An 18,844-nucleotide genomic window follows, 5' to 3' on the forward strand; every position below is an offset into this window, starting at 1 on the left:
CTGCGGGACACTCGGTGGGAGTAGGAATGCTCCTGGTTCGAGGCAGTAGAATCTTGGCCTCCTCAGTCCTTGTGATCTGATGCAATATATAATGTCAGGGATGACAGCAGAAGATCATTTTATTTTCAAGAGCCCCTCGTTGCGTTATTGCAGCAGCAGGCGGCGGCTTTAAATAGTGACTAAGCCCACACCGGCGAGTTGTTGAACACTTGAATGTTGAGCATTATTTACACAGGAGCCGGAGACCTGCTTGCTGCTGGCCTTGAGCTGTAGTTAGAAACGCGCACCTCACCCTGCTATCCCGGATCAGGATTCCTCTATACTTGGCTGCTGGAAGCCCTGTTTCTGGGTCTCTTTATTGGGTGTCCAGTTGTTAGTTGACGGCAGCGAATCTTAGCCTCTGGCCCACGACCTCCAAGGGTCTGCTGCACCTGTTCTATTCTCTCTTGCCAATCACAAGCATTTTGAGATAGATTACTTTACAACTCTTGTTTCTTCTACTAAAAAAAAAAAGTAAAGTACAATACTTGAAGTTTACTGTATTGTCTCGCCACTGTAGTTGATATTTGTATTCAATCAATAGTTAAATTTAAAAAAAAAAGAATCTTAAGCCATGTTTTTAATCAGACGCTGATGGCTAGTTCAGGACTACACATGCGGGAATGCGCTGTCGCTGTTTATATTTAAAAACGCTCCAACCTGAACTAGTCGGCTGCTGAGTAGAAAGACACTTTTTATTGCTTCTGGTCTCTGGGAGCCAGTGTTCCAAGCTCTCAGTAATCTTTGTGTACACAGACTGCCCAAAAGGCCCATCCGCTGTTGTACTTCTTACGGCACTTGGACTCCAAGCACCTGCACTTCTTCTATTGGAAAGGGGCGTGTCTGCACCTCAGCAGTGCTGAGCTATGTCCAGTCAGTGCTGCTTCCCACTAGGCAGTATGCACTTTGGCATAGCAAGCATGGGGTCTTTCTAGCTTTAATCCCCCCCGCGTCTGTGGCACCAAGACCCTGCATGATCTCCAGCTTTGTCCTTGCCAGTCTTGATTGCTGCCCCGTGTCTGAGGTCCATGTGAGTCTAGTTACTACTTCTGGGAGCTCCGATTACCCACTGATTTGTGAATGACACGGGTCGAGCTGGTGTGTTGTTGCTTTCATATTTAAACTTGGAGAGAAGTGTGCTAATGTCATATAGTGTGTACTTGTTTCTGTGAGTTTTTTTGTTTTCTACAATTGTAGAGCTCACTTGGGGTCCGACCCTCAAGTTGCAGTAGGGTCCTCCGAAGTCCAAAGGTAAAGTGCCGCTGGTATTGGGCGCATATAGGCTGCACGTGACCCCTCTGCTCTCTCTATCAGCTGCAGGCCTCATGCATACGTTCAACGCTCACGCTGCCACCGACATCACCGGCTTTGGCATTCTGGGTCACGCGCAGAATCTGGCGAAGCAGCAGCACAATGAAGTGTCCTTTGTCATCCACAACCTGCCCATCATCGCCAAGATGGCCGCTATTACCAAAGCATGTGGGAACCGCTTCAAGCTCCTCCATGGCACCTCGCCTGAGACGTCTGGTAAGCACTCTGAACAAAAACTGCACTGGTGCTGGAGTATGATGCACTGTTGTAAGGCACAGGAGGCTTTCTGTTGGAAGAGTGACAATGTATTATGTAGTATCTGCTTGGGCAGCGCCCGCCACCCTTGCTGCCTCCTTTTGTACGGGCTACCGCTGTGACTTAAACGCCAACCATGTGGGTCACCTGTAGACTGGGTGTTACGTATCAATGGGGTTACCCGAAGTTCTACCTGACCCGGGTCAAAACGCAGTACAATAAACAATTGGTCAGAGTAGCAACAATTTAAACAATGAGAAAAAAAATATAGTGGCTTTCATCTCAAGTTTCGCAGTGGATGCAATTTATTTTAAAAGCATCAATCACTTTTTGTAGACCAAGCAGTTGTTCAAACACGCGGAACATGATTATGTATGCAACATTGGTGCTCTGGAATAGGTGGGGTGTTCTGGGTCAAAGTGAGTGAGGGAGATTGAAAGGGGAGATAATGTGACATATACATTAAATTTACATATTAGAACCCGTCCGACCTATAACAGACTGATCAAGAATTTCAGTCATCAAAGCTTGTATGAACAGTGTGTTGTAGTCAACGTTTCGACCCCAAAGAAAGTCCTAGGTACTTCAATCCTTAATGTAGGGTCTTCATCGGGACAGTGTGAAAGAGCACCTGAAAGCAGTCATCATAACCTAGGTGTGAATACTCAAAGAAAATGTTAATGTTCGAGGCATGTGGGCTGCTAAATTCATATCTTAGCATTAGATCGCCGCCTAGTGTTGGGCTCGGATGATTGCACATTGTTGTCCTGGAAGAGTCTTCGAAGTATCCTGAGATAGGTGGCTCCTCCCCTGGACTACAGTGCGCATGGGCATCGGCTCCATCCCCAGATTGTTTTTTTCCGCCATTGGGTTCGGATGTGGTCTCGACGTCTTACTGTCGGAACCAAGTAAAACTATCTTTTACCGGCCAAAAGGCCTCGATTTTCTTGCGTCGGTATTGTCTGCGCTCGGTCTCGAGTCTTCCGTCTCTTGAAGCCGGAATAAGCGGAGTTTTCTTCGCTTTCTAAACTTTGAGGCCTTCTCATCGCGACACGACAGCAAGCCTTTACGGACATGGAGCGGAGCCCGTTCAAGTACTGCCCGCTCTGTGGGTCCAAGTACCCACACATCGATCTACACCCTGTGTGTAACAAGTGCCTTTCACCGGACCACGACGACGGCAAGTGCAAGGCCTGTGCACAGTTCCGCTCCAAGAAAACTCTCAAGCTTCGGCGCGCGGTGCGCTTGGAAGCTAGGCAAGCGGCCCCAGATCCGGAGAACATCTTCGGCGACCCGGAAGAAGAGGTCCAGGGTCACCTTCTACAAATCTCCCCATCACAGACGGAGGTCGAGGCGGATCCGGGAGACGACGACGGAGTCGCGGGTCAGGCCCTCGAATACGTCGAAGAGGTAGGAGACGACGATGAGATTTATGGGGCCGCGGCGGACAGCTCTGCGGACGAGCTCTGCCCCGAAAGTTTCGAGGATACCGACCGGGACACGGGATCGCCTGTCGGCCTTACCCTGGACCCGTTGCCGCAAGCCACAGCCCCGCCTTCGGGCCCGGCTACGGACTCACTTGCTGGGCGCGATGTTTCGAAACCGAAACTGAAACCGTCGGGGTCGTCAACACCTAAAATGGCCGACCCGAAATCGAAACTGAAACCAAAGGACTCGAGTGTCCCTAAGATGGCTGCCGTGCCTGTGAAGAAGTCGGTGCCCGTCACCCCGTCGGCTCCGTCGACCTCCGGTCCGCAGAAGCCGAGGAAGTCTGTCGATTCCGATGCTCCGAAATCGAAGCCGACGCCCGAGGAAGGGGCCCCCAAGAAAGATGGTCGGCACGGATCAGCGGCTCCGGCGCCGTCCAAGCCCGCCAAGGTCGGCTCCAAAGAGGCTACGCCCAAGAAGTCTGCGCCCCGGCCTCAAGATTCGGAGGAGCCGAAGAAGGTTTCCGCGCCCAAACCGCACAAGGCCCGCGAGGACGTCGGATCCGAGGGACCGCTCAAAGCATCCTTGTCGGCGACGAAACCCACTGGCAGTGTACCGTCCCCCATTGCGGAGTCACTGCAGAGAATCAGGGAGAAAGCCTTTGCTCCATCGGCTCCGATGCCATCACCGCAGCCGCAAAAGGACGCTCCGGCTAAGCCTTCTGGGAAACTCCTTTTTCTCTTGCCACCTAAGGAGGCGCCGAAAGCGTTTTCGACGAAATCGGCTCCGAAACAGGGTTCCTCGCTGCCTGACCCTCTTCCACGTCGTGTACTCGAATCGGAAGACGATTCAGAGCATTTCATCGATGCTGCCACCGGCAAGCTGACACTCTATAAACGGAAGATCACTTCGGAGCCGGTGGACCCCTACGTCATCCCGTTGAAGAAGAAGAGGGTGCCCCTTGACGCCTTAGGCCTCACGGAACCGATTCCGCCTCCTCCTAGACGGAGCCCTACTCCCTCCCCAGAACACTCTGTGGGTGAGGAAGATGATGAGGATGAACAGTACAATTTCCCCATCGATGAACCTGATGTCCAACCAGATTCATACGACGACACTGGTGACCAGAACACCCAAGGTGCGGGCCAAGACCCGCAGACCTTTAATCCACGTGCATCCCCGACTGAGGACTCAGCAGGATTTCATGCACTAATTGAACGGGCGGCGGCCAATCATGATGTGGACATGCATGCCGACCCGGTTGAGAAAGACTTCCTTTTTGACACCTTTGCCATATCTGAAAGGACAGTAAAGACACTTCCTATGCTGAAAGGTGTTCTCAAACATGCTGGAGACATTTTTAAGGAGCCTACGAGGGCTAGAGTGGTCAACCCTCGCATTGAAAAGAAGTACAGGCCTGCTCCTGCGGACCCCGTCTACATCCGGGGACAATTGCCACTGGACTCTCTTGTGGTTGCCAATGCCAGGAAACGTGCCAACTCCCAGACAACGGGTGAAGCTCCTCCCCCGGATAAAGAGTCCAAAGTGCTTGAGGCAGGAGGCAAAAGAGTGGCTGCACAGGCGGCAAACTTTTGGCGCATCGCAAATACACAGGCGCTCCTGGCGCGTTATGATAGGGCGCACTACGACACCCTAGAACAGATTATACAACACCTGCCCCCACAGTTCCAAGAAGGCACCAAGATGCTTATTGAGGAAGGAAAGCTAATATCAAACGCAGCCATCAAGTGTGCACTTGACGCTGCGGACACAGCTGCTAGGGCTATCAACACTAGCGTTATGCTGAGAAGACAAGCCTGGCTCCGCATCTCAGGGTTCAAGCAGGATATTCAGACAACAATTCTGAATCAGCCAGTCAATCCTGATAGTCTGTTTGGTCCGGATGTTGACACCACCCTAGAGAAGATAAAGAAGGACACGGAAACTGCTAAGTCTATGGGGGCCCTGCAGTCCCAACAGTTTCGTGGCAGCAATTTTCGTCGCTCAGGTGCACGTGGAGTCACCAGAGGACAGATGGGTCAACAATCCCAGTTCTCCAAAGGTGGGGCGCAATCCTCGTTCACTAAGCAGAACAAGGGAGGTTATAGGAATAACAGCAACAGAGGTCGCGGCAGAGGAAACAACAGCTCCCGCACCTCGACTCCAAGCAAACAGTGACTTTCTGTCACTGCCCCCCGACCACCTAACACCTGTCGGGGGGAGACTGCAGCAGTTCCTGCCCGTCTGGAGAAACATCACCACAGACAGGTGGGTGCGTCAACTGATCCAAAATGGTTATTGCCTAGAGCTGAAATCCACTCCACCCAACATCCCACCGAGGCAAAGGCCTATGTCCGCAGAGCATTTGCACTTATTGCAGCAGGAAGTGGTGGCGATGCTGCAAAAAGGCGCAATCGAGCTCGTGCCGGTGGGGGAGGAAGGCACAGGGGTATACTCCCTGTACTTCCTTATTCCAAAGAAGGACGGTTCTCTCAGGCCCATTCTCGATCTACGTCCCCTCAACCTGTACATACTGTCAGAGCATTTCCATATGCTTACACTGCAGCAGATTCTTCCCTTGCTAAACCAGGGAGACTTCTTAGCGACCTTAGATCTCAAGGATGCTTATTTCCACATTCCACTACACCCGTCACACAGGAAATACCTAAGATTCACTATTCAAGGCAGGCACTACCAGTTCAAGGTCCTACCCTTCGGAGTCACTACGGCCCCGAGGGTGTTCACCAAGTGTCTAGCGACAGTGGCGGCGCACCTCAGGAGGCAGAATATCCATGTCTACCCCTACCTAGACGACTGGCTCGTACAAGCCAAGTCAGAGCAACAGTGCGCCGCAGACATGTCGACTACAATTCACCTTCTTCACGATCTGGGTTTCTCCCTAAATTACCCAAAATCCCATCTTCAGCCGGCACATGTCCGGCAGTTCCTGGGTGCTACGATCAACACCCTGACAGCCATGGCTCAGCCAAACCAAGTCAGAATCGACAGCATTCAGTCACTGATCCAACGATTCCGACCGAGACACTCCCTGCCAGCGAGAGTGTTCATGCAGTTGATCGGCATGATGGCCTCCTGCATCTTCATAGTCCCTCACGCACGGTTACATATGCGCCCGCTCCAGGAGTGCTTAGCGAATCAGTGGACACAGGCTCGTGGGCAATTGACAGACCTAGTGTTGGTTACCAGTCGGGCATACGACTCTCTGCATTGGTGGACTCCACACAACCTTTGCAAGGGCCGACTGTTCCAAGAGCCCGTGCCGCAGATTGTCCTGACGACGGACGCATCCCTCCAGGGATGGGGAGCACATGTGCTCACTTACACGGTGCAGGGACTATGGACGACGCAGCAACAGAAGATGCACATCAACTATCTGGAACTGATGGCAATCTTCATGGCGCTCAAGTCCTTCATTGTACATCTGAGCAACAAGGTCGTGCTAGTCCGGACGGACAACATGACCGCGATGTACTACATTCAGAAACAGGGGGGCACCCACTCGCCACAGCTGTCTCATCTAGCTCAGAGCATGTGGAAGTGGGCCATTCAGAGGAACATTTTCCTCATGGCAGAACACCTCCCGGGCAAGGACAATCAGATGGCGGATCTGCTCAGCAGATACAGCCATCAGATGCACGAGTGGGAGATACACCCTTCTGTTCTCCACCCGTACTTCCAGCAGTGGGGTCATCCGGAGATAGACCTGTTCGCAACAAAGGAGAACGCAAAATGCCGACTCTTTGCCGCCAGGTTCCCTCACCCACAGTCGCAGGGGAATGCGATATGGATGAACTGGTCAGGCAAATTTGCATACGCTTTTCCGCCAGCCCCTCTAATACCGCTGGTCGCAAGAAAGCTAAGGCAGCACTCCATGACTCTCGTCCTGGTTGCTCCAACGTGGGCACGTCAAGCTTGGTACACCACGTTCCTCGAACTCTCAGTGGTGCCGCATCAAAGACTGCGCCTCACACCCAGTCTTTTGACGCAGAACCATGGAGACATTCAGCATCCAGATCCACGACAGCTCAACCTGGCGATCTGGCTCCTGAAGTCCTAGAGTTTGGATACCTTAACCTACCTCCAGAATGCATGAGTATCATCAAGGAGGCGAGGAAACCTACTACTAGAGCATGCTATGCTGCTAAGTGGAAGCGTTTTGTCATCTATTGTACGTCCAATGACATCAACCCGCTAGATGCATCTATTCCCAACATCATCTGCTATCTGTTACATCTCTACAAGTGCAATCTGGCGTACACTTCCATTAGGATACATCTCTCCGCCATAGCGGCTTATCTTCAGAACAGGCAGCACCTCTCTGTCTTCAGAGTGCCCGCCATTAAAGCCTTCCTCGAAGGTCTGAAGAGAGTCATTCCCCCAAGAACTCCACCAGCTCCGGTGTGGAACCTCAACGTCGTTCTCACCAGACTGATGGGGCCACCATTTGAGCCACTGCACTCGTGTGAGCTCCAATTCCTTACGTGGAAAGTGGCCTTTCTGATAGCTATTACGTCTCTGAGGCGTGTCAGTGAGTTGCAAGCGCTCACCATACAAGAGCCGTTCATTCAAATTCACCCAAATAGGGTAGTGCTACGCACTAACCCTAAATTCCTCCCTAAGGTGGTGTCACAGTTTCATCTTAGCCAAACTATCGACTTACCAGCATTCTTTCAAAACCCGCAAACGGTGGCGGAAAGAATGCTCCATACCTTAGATGTACGGAGGGCGTTGATGTACTACATAGACAGAACACAACCCTTTAGAAAAACAAAACAACTCTTTGTTGCCTTCGCACCACAACACAAAGGCAACCCGATTTCCAAAGCAGGCATAGCCAGATGGATTGTTAAGTGCATCCAGATATGTTATCAAAAAGCCAAGCGCACTTTAACAGTACCCCCCAGAGCACACTCCACACGCAAACTGGGGGCATCCATGGCTTTCCTAGGGAACATTCCTTTAGAGGATATTTGCAGAGCAGCCACGTGGGTCACACCACATACCTTCACAAAACACTACTGTGTTGATGTGCATTCCAAGCAGCAAGCAGCTGTAGGACAGGCTGTTCTCAAGACACTTTTTCAGGTTTCTGCAGCTGGCACGGGCAACCGCCGCTGATGGAGGGACTGCTATGTATTCTATGCTAAGATATGAATTTAGCAGCCCACATGCCTCGAACTGAATATGCTACTTACCAGTATGCATCTGTTCTTGGCATGTAGGGCTGCTAACATTCATATCGCCCGCCCTCCTCCCCGGTGCCTGTCGCAGCTGCAGATATACTATTGTATTTATTTCATTAGCATGGACATCCTTTACACTTTCACTCCATCTCCTGCCACAATGGCGAAAAACAATCTGGGGATGGAGCCGATGCCCATGCGCACTGTAGTCCAGGGGAGGAGCCACCTATCTCAGGATACTTCGAAGACTCTTCCAGGACAACAATGTGCAATCATCCGAGCCCAACACTAGGCGGCGATCTAATGCTAAGATATGAATGTTAGCAGCCCTACATGCCAAGAACAGATGCATACTGGTAAGTAGCATATTCATATTCAATCGATCAGACAGCACGTCGAATCTGGCAGTAGGGTTTAGGTTAGTGGGCTCCAAAATGCTCCTGTGTCAAGAGAAGAAAAGGTAGGTTTCAAACCAATCAACTAATGGAGACATCAAGTGTCTGTCCTGTGTCAGAACCTTTACTTACTAAAAAGATCAACTGGAAAAATACGGTCCAGAGTACACACATGGGCATCCGTAACTGGACGGTGGATTGAATGAACCCTTACAATCCAATGGTAAACCTGTCGGAGAAAGTAGAAAGTAATTCTGTGAGGTGGGCTGGTCAACATAAACAGACTGGCCTATATCTCCGTAATCTTAGTCGAGTGATGTGCTGCCTCTCGGAGAGGACAAATTGTGAATGATCTGTATTTGATTGTATTCCATCATTACTAACACGACCCATTTCAAGATGGTGGATCTTGTTCTACACATGTATGTCATGTTTAGTGCACTTTTGATAGTCTTGGGTGATCACAGGATACGTTGATCAAGGCCATCTGGCAGTTCTTTGTCACACGAAAACGTTGCGCTTCTTACTTTCCACATTGTGGTAGTTTTTGGTATAATTTTAAGAGTGGTATCTTGCTCCTTGGAGTGCACCGCTCCTGCTTAAGTTGAAGACTGACTATAAGGCAAAAAAACCGTGCATCTCTTCATGTTCCAGTTGTGAGAAGGCTGTTTTATTTTATTGAACACAGAATTTTTGCCAGCCTATAAGAGGCTATATTGACCAATTTTTCTCCTATTTTCACGGCCTAGGCGTAGTTTCGCCACGTGGAACTCCGCAGAGTACAAATAAACTCCCCCGAGTTCCACAAGTGGAGTGCAGTGCGAACTCCATTCGCGCTGATCTTCATGCTGCTCGGGTAGAAATTCTACATGAGCAGCAGCTCGCCCTCGCCAACTTACCGTTCGAGTGGGGGGAAAAACTCCGCTGCACTACGTGTGGCGGAGTTTTCTGCACTCCGCGAGCGGAGTTCACCGCGCAGGCCTGCTATATTCTTTTTTTTAAAGTAAAATGCTGAAAAGAAGTCCCAAAGTAGCATGGTGATACAACTATCACAAACCCTTTTTAAATTCAGTACTACCATGAGCACCCCCTCCCCCCACCTCTTACTGCAGTGCATGATGGGACGGGGCAGCTTCTGAAATCCATATATACCTGTTTTCTCTTTGGCAAATGGCTCTGCACAGAAGAACAGTTAGCACTTACTTTTTTTGGCTTTAAATACAATGTCTGTTCTTTAGAATGGGTATACAATTGGGACACCTTTTGGGACTTTAAATAACCGGAATAATCACACGCCAAACAGGCGACTCGTACTTTGAAAATCAAGTCAGGTGGTGCATTGTGCCAGTTTGCCTTCTTTCTTGGTGTTAAAATACAGTGGGATCTGAGAGTTTCGTGCAGGGAACCTATGGAACACATTGAGGAGACAAATATACGCTGGCAACCTCGTTCGCTGCCTAGAGTGAGGACCGTTTCAATAATTAAAATTATCTTTCTGCCCAGGCTCTCTGATCTCCACTTAAATTCTGCTCATTTTACTTGGATCAGTCTTCACTCTCTCCCAGTCAGTTTTATCTGGGTAGGCAGACAACCCTGGTTGAGTTGGGAGGTCTTCACTGAATAGCGGGCTGGCAGTACTCCAGTTCCAACATCTTTTCTGGGTGGCACCTCGAGTACAGATCTTTGTCAAGATAGAAAATGACATGGCCCCCAGTATCCCGTTAACCACCATCCTTACTAAGCACTGCACCAAGCCGCTTCCACAGTTCGACGACCACCTTAGGCGGCATGATCCACGCCTGGCGCAATCTAGCTGAGATCCTGGGCCGCGTGTACTTCCTGGAATGCACATTGGCAAGAACCCACAGCTGGAAGCTACACTGGAACCTGAAGCGCAGCAGCTTCTGAGCTGGATAACGAATAGTTTCTTACCTGTCGGTGTAGTTTTGCAGCTTGAAGATCTTTCTGGATTCACTATGCTGTGCATATTCCGCAATCTGGTGGTTGGGTCCGGATTCGTAGTCCTTTTTTTTTTTTTTCTCTCTCTCTTTTTTTTTTTTTTTTTTTGTCGTAGCCCAGGTGGGCGTCGACGTCCCACCATTTGGTGTACCTTCGGTGACGTCGGCCTGCTTCCGGCGGAAGCTACCACCCTTGGGCGCCATCTTCGGATTCTTTTTTCTGTCTCTTTTTCCTTTTCTGTCTTTGAAGTGAATCCATGGCTTTGTTTGTTAATCGTTTTTTCAACGTAATTCTCTTCACGTATTTTTTCACGTATCTTCTAAGTTTCAACGTTCTCTCTTTCTATGTGTTTCCACCTTCTTCTCCGGCCTCATCTTTCTGGCGGAGGCGGGTGGGTTCGCTAGTGAATCCAGAAAGATCTTCAAGCTGCAAAACTACACCGACAGGTAAGAAACTATTCGTTTTGCAGCGTGAATCTTTCTGGATTCACTATGCTGTGCATAGATTTTGTAGCGGTTTTCGTTACTTTTGTGGCGGTTGGGTGGAAGATGAGCGTTGGTTGTTGAATATATGTTGAAGCACCTTCTGTCCTACTTGTGCTTCTTTGTTCATTTGTACATCCACGCAATAGTGCTTAGTGAAAGTGTGCACTGAAGCCCATGTTGCCGCCAGGCATATGTCCTGGATTGGTGTGTTGGCCAGAAAGGCAATTGTTGCTCCTTTCTTCCTGGTGGAGTGGGCCTGTGCCCCTCCTGTTAGCTCCTGTCCAGCTTGTTTGTGGCAGAATTGTATTGTCTGTGCGATCCATCGCGCTATGGTGTTTTTAGTCACTGGTTTGCCCATGTAACTGTTTGCGGAGGATACGAAGAACTGTTTTGTTTTCCTGTGTTCCTTCGTTCTCTCAATGTAGTGCATCACAGCCCTTCTTGCGTCTAGGGTGTGGAGCGACCTCTCAGCGCTTGTAGTGGGGTTTTGGAAGAAGCTAGGTATCTGAATACTCTGATTCATGTGGAACCTTGACACCACCTTTGGCATGAAGTGTGGGTCTGTTCTCATCACGACCCTGTCACTGTGTATCTGGATGTAGGGTTCCTGCAGTGTGAGAGCCTGCAGTTCGCTCACCCTTCGTAGCGAGGTGATTGCTACCAGAAAGGCCGTCTTCATTGTTAACATTTGCAGTGATGCTTTGTGGATGGGTTCGAAAGGTGCTTTCATGAGCTCCGTCAGTACCACATTTAGGTTTCATGCCGGTGGCGGCATTCTTTTTGGCGGCGCTATTCTTTTAGCTCCTTCCAGGAATCTTTTTACGACTTGGGATGTAAAGAAGCTTCTCCCTGTTTCTCCTCTTGTGTATGCCACAATCGCTGCCAGGTGCACCCTCAGTGAGGATGAGCTTAGCTTAGCCTTAATTAGGTGCGTGAGGTACCTTAGCACCGTGGATTCCTTGGTCAGTTTTCTTTGGAGCTGTTTCTTGTAACACCATTGAGTGAATCTTTTCCATTTTTCCCCATAGCACTTGCGTGTGCTGGGCCTTCTTGCCTCTCGCAGCCCCCGCAGGGTGCTCTCTGGTAGTTTTAGGTGTGCGAATTCTAAGTCCTCAGGAGCCAGTCTGAGAGGTTGAGGCTCTCTGGCTCTGGGTGTAGGATTTCTCCGTTTTCCATGGAGAGTAGGTCTCTTCTTTTTGAGAACTTGTGTGGTGGCCCCTGCGGCATCTCCATTATCTGAGAAAAACAGGTCTGTCTGGCCCATTGTGGTGCCACCAGGATGAGCGTCCTGTTGCTCTTCATGCATTTGTTGAGAACCCTGGGGATCAGTGGTATCGGGGGGAAAAGCGTAGGCAAATGTTTTCGACCAGCTTATCCATAGGGCATTCCCCTGGGACAGTGCCTCCGGTTGCCTGGATGCAAAGTACTGGCATTTTGCATTCTGGTATGTTGCAAATAGGTCTATTGTTGGTGTGCCCCATTTCCGGAATAGTCTCTCTGTTTCCTGGATATTGAGTTCCCACTCGTGGGACGCTGAAGTCTGCCTGCTGAGCCAATCTGCTTCTACATTGTCCTTCCCTGGCAGGTGTATGGCTAGCAGGTCTATTTTTAGTGGTATAGCCCATTTCCAGTTCTCCTGTGCCAAGTTTGACAGAGGGAACGACTGAGTTCCCCCCTGTTTGTTTATGTAAAACATCGTTGTGGTGTTGTCCGTTTGTATTAGCACCTTCTGGTTGTACAGGTGCTTCTGAAAAGCCTTGAGGGCTAGCAACACAGTTTTCAGTTCCAGGTAGTTGATGTGCCTGACTGCATCTGTAGGGCTCCACAGACCCCTCACTCTGAGCCTGTTCATGTGTGCGCCCCACCCCTTCTGGGATGCGTCTGTGGTGATGGTCACTGTTGGGTCCGGTGGTGTTAGAGGTTTCCCTTCTGTTATTCTCTCCCTGGTCCACCACCTTATCTCCTCCTGCACTCTGTGCGTTACAACCACTAGATCCTCCCAACTCCCTGTAGCTTGTGACCATTGCTGTTGTAGCCACTCTTGGAGTGGTCTCATCTGTAGGCGTACATTGGGGACCAAGTGTATGCATGATGCCATCATCCCCAAGATCTTGCTCACAGTCCTCACTGTCAGAGCTCGCCCCTTCTGGTAGTGACGTTTCTCCCTCAACAGACTGAGCGTTCTCTTTTCGCTCGGTAAGACTCTGCATTGGACGGTGTCGATCTGGGCTCCCGGGAAGATCTTCACTTGCTCTGGGTCTATTGAGCATTTGCCCCAGTGTATGGAGAAACCCAGGCTTGCTAGTGTTCTTGTCACCTGTTCTGCATGCTCTTTGCATGTCCTGTAAGAGCTTGCCTTTACCAGCCAGTCGTCGAGGTAGGGGTACACGTGTATCCCCTCTCTTTTTAGATGTGCGGCCACTGCCGCAAGGCATTTGGTGAACACCCTTGGTGCGGACTTTAGGCCGAAAGCGAAGGTCGTGAATTGGTAGTGATCCTCGTTTACTGTGAACCTTAGCATGTGCTTGTGCTGCTTGTTCATGGGGATGTGCAGGTACGCATCTTTGAGGTCTATGGTGGACAAGAAGTCCCCTGTCTTTATCTGTGGGATGACCTCTTGTAGGGACGTCATTTTGAATTTCGAGTTTTGACGTATTTGTTTAGGAACCGTAGGTCCAGGATGGGTCTTAGACTTTCGTCCACTTTTGGCACTAGGAAGTAGTTTGAGTACACTCCTTTGTTCCGTTCTTTGAAAGGAACTCATTCGATGGCCGCTTTGAGGAGGAGTTCTTTGGCTTCCTCTTGCAGTAGTTGCAGCTCTCTTCCCGAGTGCTGTCTTTTCTTTGGTTTTCTGTTTGGTGGCCTTTTTTCCAACTCTATGCAGCATCCGAACTGCATAATATTGAGTATCCACTTGTCTGTTGTTATTTTTCTCCATTCCTGGAGAAAAAATCTCAATCTTCCTCCTACCGGCGTTAGATGTTCCTTTGTGTTTTGTCCGTGTAGGCCTCTCCTCTCTCTTTTTCCGTGCTCCTCCCCCGGAGGGTTTGGGTGGTGGAGCACCTTCTCCCGTGTGAAGTCACTTAGAGGGTGGTTGTTCACCGCCTCTCCTTCTCTGGCCCCGTCCATTTCCTCTTGACCGAAAGGACTGGCCCCTGCTTTGGTAGTTCCAGCCTTGCCTCTGCTGGCCCTGGTGGCCTTGGTTGTCATTCTGTTGCCCCTGGTGGAAACTCTGGTGAGAATCTCCTCGCTGACTTCCACCTCTGCCGTTCGGCCTCCGTGTAGGAGTGCCTCTTCTCATCCCCCTGAACTGCAGGGCCCCCATGGACCTTGCCGTCTCGTTGTCCTTCTTCAATTGGGTGAGCTTCTCATCAACTGGGGCTCCGAACAGTGATTTCCCCGTTGAAGGGTGTGTTCAGGATGTTGTTCTGAACCTCAGCCTTGAAACCTGAGATCCTGAGCCAGGCTTGCCTTCTCTCAGTGATGCCTATAGCTAGGCTGTGGGGTTTTAGGTTTAAACCTACAATAATTGATAAAACCCCACTGAAAGAAAAATAGCCCTCACCGGTGAAAACATATAAACACTGAAAAAACACCTGCACAACCACAAACTAAATGCCATTCAAAGAAAGGTAAAAGAAAGTGAAAGAGTAATTTTGTTCTTACTGAAGGGGTCAATAAAATGTAACTTTATTATAGAAGCTAGCAGTAAGAAAGACTGGGCTAACATTATTCTGCTTGACTTTTGTTCTTTAGGGATGCCACTAAAATATTGTTTCTTCTTCCTTTTACTTTTTTCAGTTTTATGGTCTTTGGTCTAAAGATGCAGGGTTTAGTTTCACGTTTTAGGTTTAGTTTAATTATTTTATAAACTGTAGGGAATCAGGACATATCAATCAGAGCATTTATATAGCGCACTACTCACCCGGAGGGTCTCAAGGCGCTGGTGGGGGGGGGGGGGGGGGTATTTTGGCTGCATTGGATTCTTTCACTGATAGGTAAAATGGCTAGTTTCATAAAAATCTTTCCTAATATGTGTCATCACATTTACCCACAGAGAATGGGTAAAAACCCTTAATACATCAGACCATAGTTTCTAGTGGGTCAGTATTGATAGTAGGTGAATTGCCAACACCTCAGTATTTAAAAATTAAATGCACGGTATAGTGACAAGTATATATATCACCAAGCATCTGGGATAGTGGTGAAAACGTGACACCAGACGTTTGGAAAACATTGAACGCAGTGTCACTTGTTATGCTCTGCAAAAAAGGTTCTTTCCAAGTTCAACAAAGATTGGAGTGATATTATTTGCATTTGCAGTGATTCACCTACGTATATAAAAAATTTGTGTGATTACCTGTCAAAATTGGTACCCGAGCTGAAGTGATTCCCTGTAGGAGATCCTTGCCACTTGTTAGATGGTATGCTGAAAGCATCTTTACAATCTTCAGAGTTAATGAGGGATGCTATTGACTTTCATTCTGGCGTACTGTTTTCCTATGCCCAGGTACTAAAACGCAAATATTTATAATTTCGTGCTTTATGTGGCATCAAAGAAAGAGTCATCCCAACTGTGTCCCTTAGCTGGCGGTTCTCAGCCCAAGGGGCTATAAATGCTGAGAGGACCTTTCACGGAAATGTACATGGGAAGGAAAGCGCGAGCGCACATGACCAAAGACTCACTGAAGAAGTATTGTATGGCGTACTACAATAAGATTAATTTGCAAAAATCTCTTTGGACCTCATATACACTATACGTACACTGTCTATATACCATGTTCTTTCAGTGCAGAAAGCAAGCAATGATAAAAGCAAAACATTCCATAAACACCGGAAAAACACTTTTCTATTGTTTTTAGTGGCGTGAAAGTGTGTAACCACTGATAACTGTTTTTTAAGATATTGAAAACACTGAAAAAACCCCACCAGAATTTACCAAAAATAGAAACTGAAAACAGGACAGCCTACCTATAGCCATCAGCCTGCTGGATGTTTCTGCCCCATCCAAGGCTGTCTTCAGGCACGAATTGGCGATGCTCTTCCCCTCTTCCACAAGGTGTGATGCCCTCTCACGGTATTGTTCCGGGAGGTGCTTGAGCAACTGTCCCATCTCATCCCAGTGCTGGTATTGATGCCTATTCAGGAGGGCGTTGGAGTTCGCCATCCGCCAGTGCGCTTCGGCGTTCCTCTCAATTTTCCTTCCAGTTAGATCCATCCTCCTGCTTTCTTTGTCAGGTGGCGGTCCAGACGTGGTTGGGACGTTTGCCCTTTTCCTGGCCGTTGCAGCGATTATAGAATCTGCTGTGACGGATCCCTTGATGTAAGCTGGGTCTTGGGAGGAGAATTTGTATTTCTTCTCCGTCCTCGGCGTTACTGATCTGCACGTAGCCGGGTCCTTGAAGGCTTCCTTCCCCTGGTCTGTGATACTCTTGAGCATGGGCAGGAACTGGCTTCTTGTCTGTATGGGGAGCAATGTCTCGAGCAGGAAGTCTGCTTCTGGCTTCTCCTCCTCCATCTTAACTCCATAAGCTGCTGCCGCCTTTCTGACCACCTCATTGTATGCCCCAATGTCATCCGGTGGTGAAGGCCTCGAGGGGTATGTTTCTACCGCCTCCTCTGGGTTTTCGGCCTCGATGTCCTGCCATTCCTGGTCTTGGGCCGTCGAGGAACCTGAGCCGTAGCTTGACTGCTGTTCCCCATAATCCCCTTCTGTGTAGTAGAGGTCTTCCTCCTCTTTGTGCTCCGACGGTTCCGGAGTTTTCGGCGGCTCTTCGACGTCGAACTCCTCGAGCTCCTGTACCACAGCGACGCTCGTTGCCGGCTTCTAGGGGGTCTTGTAACTTCTCATTTTTTTCATTGAAATCCTTCTTTCTCTGAAGGATGTTCTCCATTTCGGCTTCGAGCCTCTTTCTCTGCATCTCTGCGGCCTGTTCGTCGTCGAGCTTTTCGGCGGCACAGTCTACGTCGAAGCTTTCTTCGGCTCCTTTTCTTTCGAAGTCGAAGGCCCTTTTTCGGGGGCCTGCTTCGATGACCTTTGCTTTTCGCTGGTCTTCAGCCTCCAGGAGTCCTTCTCGGAGGATCCGCTGGGCTCTTTTTCGGAGGATGCAGCTTTGGTCGTCGATTTGTTCGGCGCCGGTGCTCCTTTCGAGGCTCTGGGCTCAGACTTTCGAGAGTCTGCCTCTGGTTTTCGAGGCCCTGTGGGAGTTTTCGGGGTCGTAGACTCTCCTACCTTATCAGGTGTTTTCTTATCGGTCTCAGCAACCGTGAAGTCATCTGGGCCTTCGGCGATGTTGTCCTCGTCGTCTGTGGAGAGGCCCAGTTCGTAAAGCGTCGGGGCTTGGCCCTTGCCCTGCATTGTGTGGTGAGCCGTCCTCTGTCTTTCTCGAACTCTGAGTGTTTTCGGCTTGAAGACGGAGCAGGCGTTGCAGTCTCTGCTCTCGTGGTCGCTAGGCAGGCAGAGGTTGCAGACTGGGTGCTGGTCTTTCTGTGCGAACTTGTGGTGGCAGTTCTTGCAGAATTTAAAGGGCGTCTTGTACATCCCTGCGCTCAGGGGGGCCCCTGTGTGCGCATTCCTCCAAGGATGTCGAAGATTTCGAAGTTCTCTCCTTTCTGCGTCGTCTCTTCTCTAAAGGTCCTCTTCTCCCGATCTTCTCTGTTGAAGATTTGCTAGATTTTCTCCTTTCCTCCTCAAAAACTTCTGGAGCTTCACGCGACGATCCAGACCCAACGGCGGAAAAAAGAATCTGAAGATGGCGCCCAAGGGTGGTAGCTTCCGCCGGAAGCACGCCGACGTCACCAAAGGTACACCAAATGGTGGGACGTCGACGCCCACCTGGGCTACGACAAAAAAAAAAAGAGAGAGAAAAGACTACGAATCCGGACCCAACCACTAGATTGCGGAATATGCACAGCATAGTGAATCCAGAAAGATTCACGCTGCAAAACTTTATACAGGTGGCGCGGATCCTCGCCTTTAGATATCTCCTCCTACTTTAGGGTCCGCAACTCCGTCAGGACGATGAGCCCCTTACATTCACAGCCTTAACACAATTTAGGATTAAACACCACCTCCATAGAAATAACTTGCTAAAAATATGCAGAGCGATCACGGATGGCAGAGCTGCCCTTGCTGCAGAGCTTGGGAGAGGCAATATCAGACGTAGGGGGCCCACAAATGATGCAGACCGCCAGTCTGCAAAATTAAAGACTGGATAGCTGTAATGAAGTGTTAAGACACACGCATCCACCGTGACCTAAAACAGAGTTCTTGATAAGTCCGAATGCTTCAGATATAGCCAGCGTGGGGTGTAGAGGACCTTGACTCAAGAAGTGGTCCTGGTGTGTCTGGCTGCCTCCATCTGTTCACTGTATGGGTGCATTCTGGCAGGATGGGACATGAATGCGAGGTGCCCCTAGTGTGGAAACCGAGCACAGGGGTCTGCATTATTCCCCTACAATCTATCAGCGCATCGACGTGCCTCATACCCATGCGTATGCGCTCTGTTGCTCCTTCAGATAAGGATTGTCAAATCTTATCAATCTAAACTTGATCTGGTCCTGCTAGAAATGTTCTGTCTGTTGGCCTTTGTCTGGTGCAATCTCGCTCCTGTACTTCCGTCCCACTAACAATGCTGCATTGTTGTCTTCTTTTGTTTTGGAAACTGATTTAAAATTAAAATACAATGCATGTATAGAAAAAAAGTTGTTCCTACATTACTCTCAGCTCGAACTTGCAGAAATGTCTCAATGGGTATGAACATACTGC

At 49.5% G+C, this 18,844-nt stretch overlaps 1 protein-coding gene across 1 annotated transcript in view; it reads left to right on the forward strand.

Moving 5' to 3' along the window:
- The window catches only part of LOC144785737 (selenide, water dikinase 2-like), a 33,850-nt gene that overhangs the window by 13,718 nt on the left and 1,288 nt on the right, over window positions 1-18,844 (forward strand). Inside the window, exon 7 of the mRNA XM_078664526.1 lies at window positions 1,354-1,566. Coding sequence (XP_078520652.1) covers window positions 1,354-1,566 — 213 coding nt within the window. The remainder of the gene's footprint in view (window positions 1-1,353; window positions 1,567-18,844) is intronic.

Source organism: Lissotriton helveticus, chromosome 10 (assembly GCF_964261635.1).
Source record: "Lissotriton helveticus chromosome 10, aLisHel1.1, whole genome shotgun sequence".
Lineage (NCBI taxonomy): Eukaryota > Metazoa > Chordata > Amphibia > Caudata > Salamandridae > Lissotriton > Lissotriton helveticus.